Source organism: Drosophila ananassae (assembly GCF_017639315.1).
Source record: "Drosophila ananassae strain 14024-0371.13 chromosome Y unlocalized genomic scaffold, ASM1763931v2 tig00000089, whole genome shotgun sequence".
NCBI lineage: Eukaryota > Metazoa > Arthropoda > Insecta > Diptera > Drosophilidae > Drosophila > Drosophila ananassae.
The window spans coordinates 251,094-254,319 of record NW_025319053.1 but is presented as its reverse complement, the minus strand read 5'-3'; the positions used below and the strand labels follow the sequence as shown (position 1 = coordinate 254,319).

The following is a 3,226-nucleotide window of genomic DNA, read 5'->3' as shown; positions in this document are numbered from 1 at the left end:
TTACACTGAGAGAATAGAAATAGAAATAATTATGATTTTTGATGCTGGCACAGGTCCCAACATCCTCCCCCCGTTGAATTCCATCTTTCAACAAAAAATCCTTAGGGGCATGGGGCAGCTTCATCACATAATATTGCTGATGATCTCAAGGTCCATAATTCTCAGTTGCAGGCTGCCGTGTCCATCCAGATCCAGAGAGCGCTCGAGCCAAGCGTCAACAGAGTGGCGAGAGTGGAAGGAAACATGTTTCCGAAATTGCGCGTAGGCGCACCTTTCGATTGCAGGATCGGGAGCCTTCACGGCTGGAGCAGCAGCCACCTTGGCAGCTGCAGACGGCGGCAGCAGCGATGCGGACGACCTCCCCCCATTGGAAGGGTGCAGGCTAGAGTTCAGAATGGAGTCAGACCTGGGTGCTGACTTAATCGGCAACGGTGACAATAATCCAAATCCCGAGCCAGATGAGGGATTAAGTTCAGCAGCTTCAGAAAATCCATCGCAGACAACTGCCAGATGCGACGTTGAAATAGCGACCACGGGGGGAGCGGTGGATAGCAGGGGCACTGATGAGACGCAATGGCCCACGTCCTGGCTATCGTGATCGTTGTTCAAGGTTTGTTCCAACTTCAAATCCCGAGAACCCGATTGGATGTCGCGGTCCAGCGGGTAATCCTGACTGCATGAGCGACGATTTTCCAACAGACCATCCTGCACCTTCACCACCGCTATGGTTGGTTCTGCCATTGACGAAGCAGTGGGACCATTGGGGCCGTCGAGACGAGTGGAGTGTGCAGGTACCCTCATGGAGTGCTTTGCCATTCCCACCTGAATGTCAAAGCGCACATCAGCGGCAAGCTGGGAGAACTTCCAGCATAATTCACTCCCAACTTCAACAGAGCTCAATCGCTCTAACTCATCCTGGAGTGTGGTAAATTTCTTGCGTAACGCAATTTCCAACGGCTCCAGTACCATGATGGTCAAATCTTCCTTCTGAACTGCAGCCTTGACCTTGTTATGCAGGGCTTCCATCTCCTGGTAGGTCACCTCTGCTCTTCACCGCAAAAGCCTTTCCCTGCTTGCAGGAACCGAGGCACTAGCTACATCTCCAGATTCCATTATGCAATTTGTTTTTGTGCAAGGTGCAATGCAATGGAAACAACATCAACAAGTTTTCCTTTGCAAGGTTTCCTTTAAGCACTTTAATGATCACAAATCAATTAGAGCGCGATCACGTCGGGGTCACCAATGTTGAGCTATCAGCGTTTTGATAGCGACCGAATTAATAAAGAATCCACAATTTAATTTCAATAATTTTATTGGGTCAATTTAACCCCAAAACAACGGCAGCGGCCGATCCCAACAAACCCGAATATACAAGTGCTTAAAACCTAAGAGCTTGCGCAGAAGCTCCACCAAAGCTCCCAAACTGCATGCGCTACAAAAGAACAACAAAGCGCATGCGAATCTGGGAGAAACAAAGAATATGGAGCAGCTGATAACGGGCAATTAGTGGACCGCTGCGGCTGGTTACACTGAGAGAATAGAAATAGAAATAATTATGATTTTTTTTTGCATTTAATTTATTGATTGAATATTTGTGTAGTGTTCAGCGCATTTGCTATATAATTCAAACACACATCCAAGAATCCATACATAGGTATTGTTTAATACTTAACTACGACATCAATGTATGAATAATAATTATGCACTGTTCCAAGACTTAATTATTATGAAAATTTAAACACATCATACAGAGTTGGAGTCGAATTATCAAATGTATTGAGATTGTATTATTATGGGCCATCAAAAAAAATGTTTAGAATTGACATGAAAATGGTGCTTCGTCTCGTCTCCTTAGTTAGCATTCGAGTATGATTCCAGGGTTAGCAATTTAATAATTTCAAAAGCAAATAAGTTTTACAAAGCAAACTTGACTAGATCGATACACTAATCGTCTGCCGATCCGTTCTTAAATGTCTTCCTCTGTCAGATGATGACATTCAAAAAAAGCTCTCTTCCTTAGCATGTGCTTCACTCGAGTTCCACTATAGATTAAGTCCTTAACTAATATGGATCTGGACAACTAAACTTTAAAACGGGAGGATACTGCATGAAAAGTATTTGGAAATCTGTCTTGCTATATATGTAAGGATTGGGAATGCGGGAAGTCCAGTTGCCAGTCGCCCCACTTCTCCGGCATTTGGGGTTGCAGCTCTCAGGGCCGGTTATTCGCCATTCTGGCCTCGTCTGCCTCCATCCGGTGTCGCTAGTCCCTGAACGGTGATCGCGAGGCGGACGAATCGCCACGGCGCCTGGGCGGCGATCCACGACGCGCTGCCGGTGACGCCGACCTAGACCGGGATCTTGAACGTGATGCCCAAACGCGGTCATCATCATCGTCGTCATAGCGCCTCTTCGGTGGTGGCGATGATTCCACAGCTCCGCTACCGTTGCGCTCATGGTCACTGTATCGGGTCACCGATCCATTCTCCTCGCGTCCATTTGATCGTCCAGAGCGGCGGCCGGCGGAGCCAGCAGAACGGCTGCGTGAACGGGTGCCGGATTTGGAGCGAGTGCGTCGGCGACGGGATGTACTGCGTGATCTGCTGAACGAGTTGCTTCTGCGTCGCTGCCTGGCCTTCCGATCACGGCAATGGCGTGCAAAGTGCCCGCGTCCGCCACACTCGTAGCACTTATCGTCGCCCCTTCCTCAATTGTGGATTGTGGAATTAAATTGTGGATTCTTTATTAATTCGGTCGCTATCAAAACGCTGATAGCTCAACATTGGTGACCCCGACGTGATCGCGCTCTAATGGATTTGTGATCATTAAAGTGCTTAAAGGAAACCTTGTAAAGGAAAACTTGTTGCTATTGTTTCCATTACATTGCACCTTGCACAAACACAAATTACATAATGGAGTCTGGAGACTTATTTAGTGCCTCGGTTCCTGCAAGCAGGGAAAGGATATTGCGGCGAAGGGCAGAAGTGACCTGCCAGGAGATGGAAGCCCTGCATAATAAGGTCGCGTCCTCCACACTCTGGTGAGATGTTGGGACTTGTGCCAGCATCAAATAACAAAATTATTGAAATTAAATTGTGGATTCTTTATTAATTCGGTCGCTATCAAAACGCTGATAGCTCAACATTGGTGACCCCGACGTGATCGCGCTCTAATTGATTTGTGATCATTAAAGTGCTTAAAGGAAACCTTGTAAAGGAAAACTCAA

The 3,226-nt window shown here is 47.1% G+C and overlaps 1 protein-coding gene across 1 annotated transcript; it reads right to left on the bottom strand.

Moving 5' to 3' along the window:
- Positions 1-1,748: 1,748 nt before the first annotated feature.
- Positions 1,749-3,014, bottom strand: LOC116656501 (serine/arginine-rich splicing factor 7). The gene is made up of 2 exons (XM_044718037.1): positions 2,990-3,014; positions 1,749-2,706 (listed from the first exon to the last, which is right to left on the bottom strand). The coding sequence occupies exons 1-2, from the start codon at positions 3,012-3,014 to the stop codon at positions 2,264-2,266; spliced, it is 468 nt and encodes a 155-aa protein (XP_044573972.1). The 3' UTR covers positions 1,749-2,263.
- Positions 3,015-3,226: the final 212 nt, after the last annotated feature.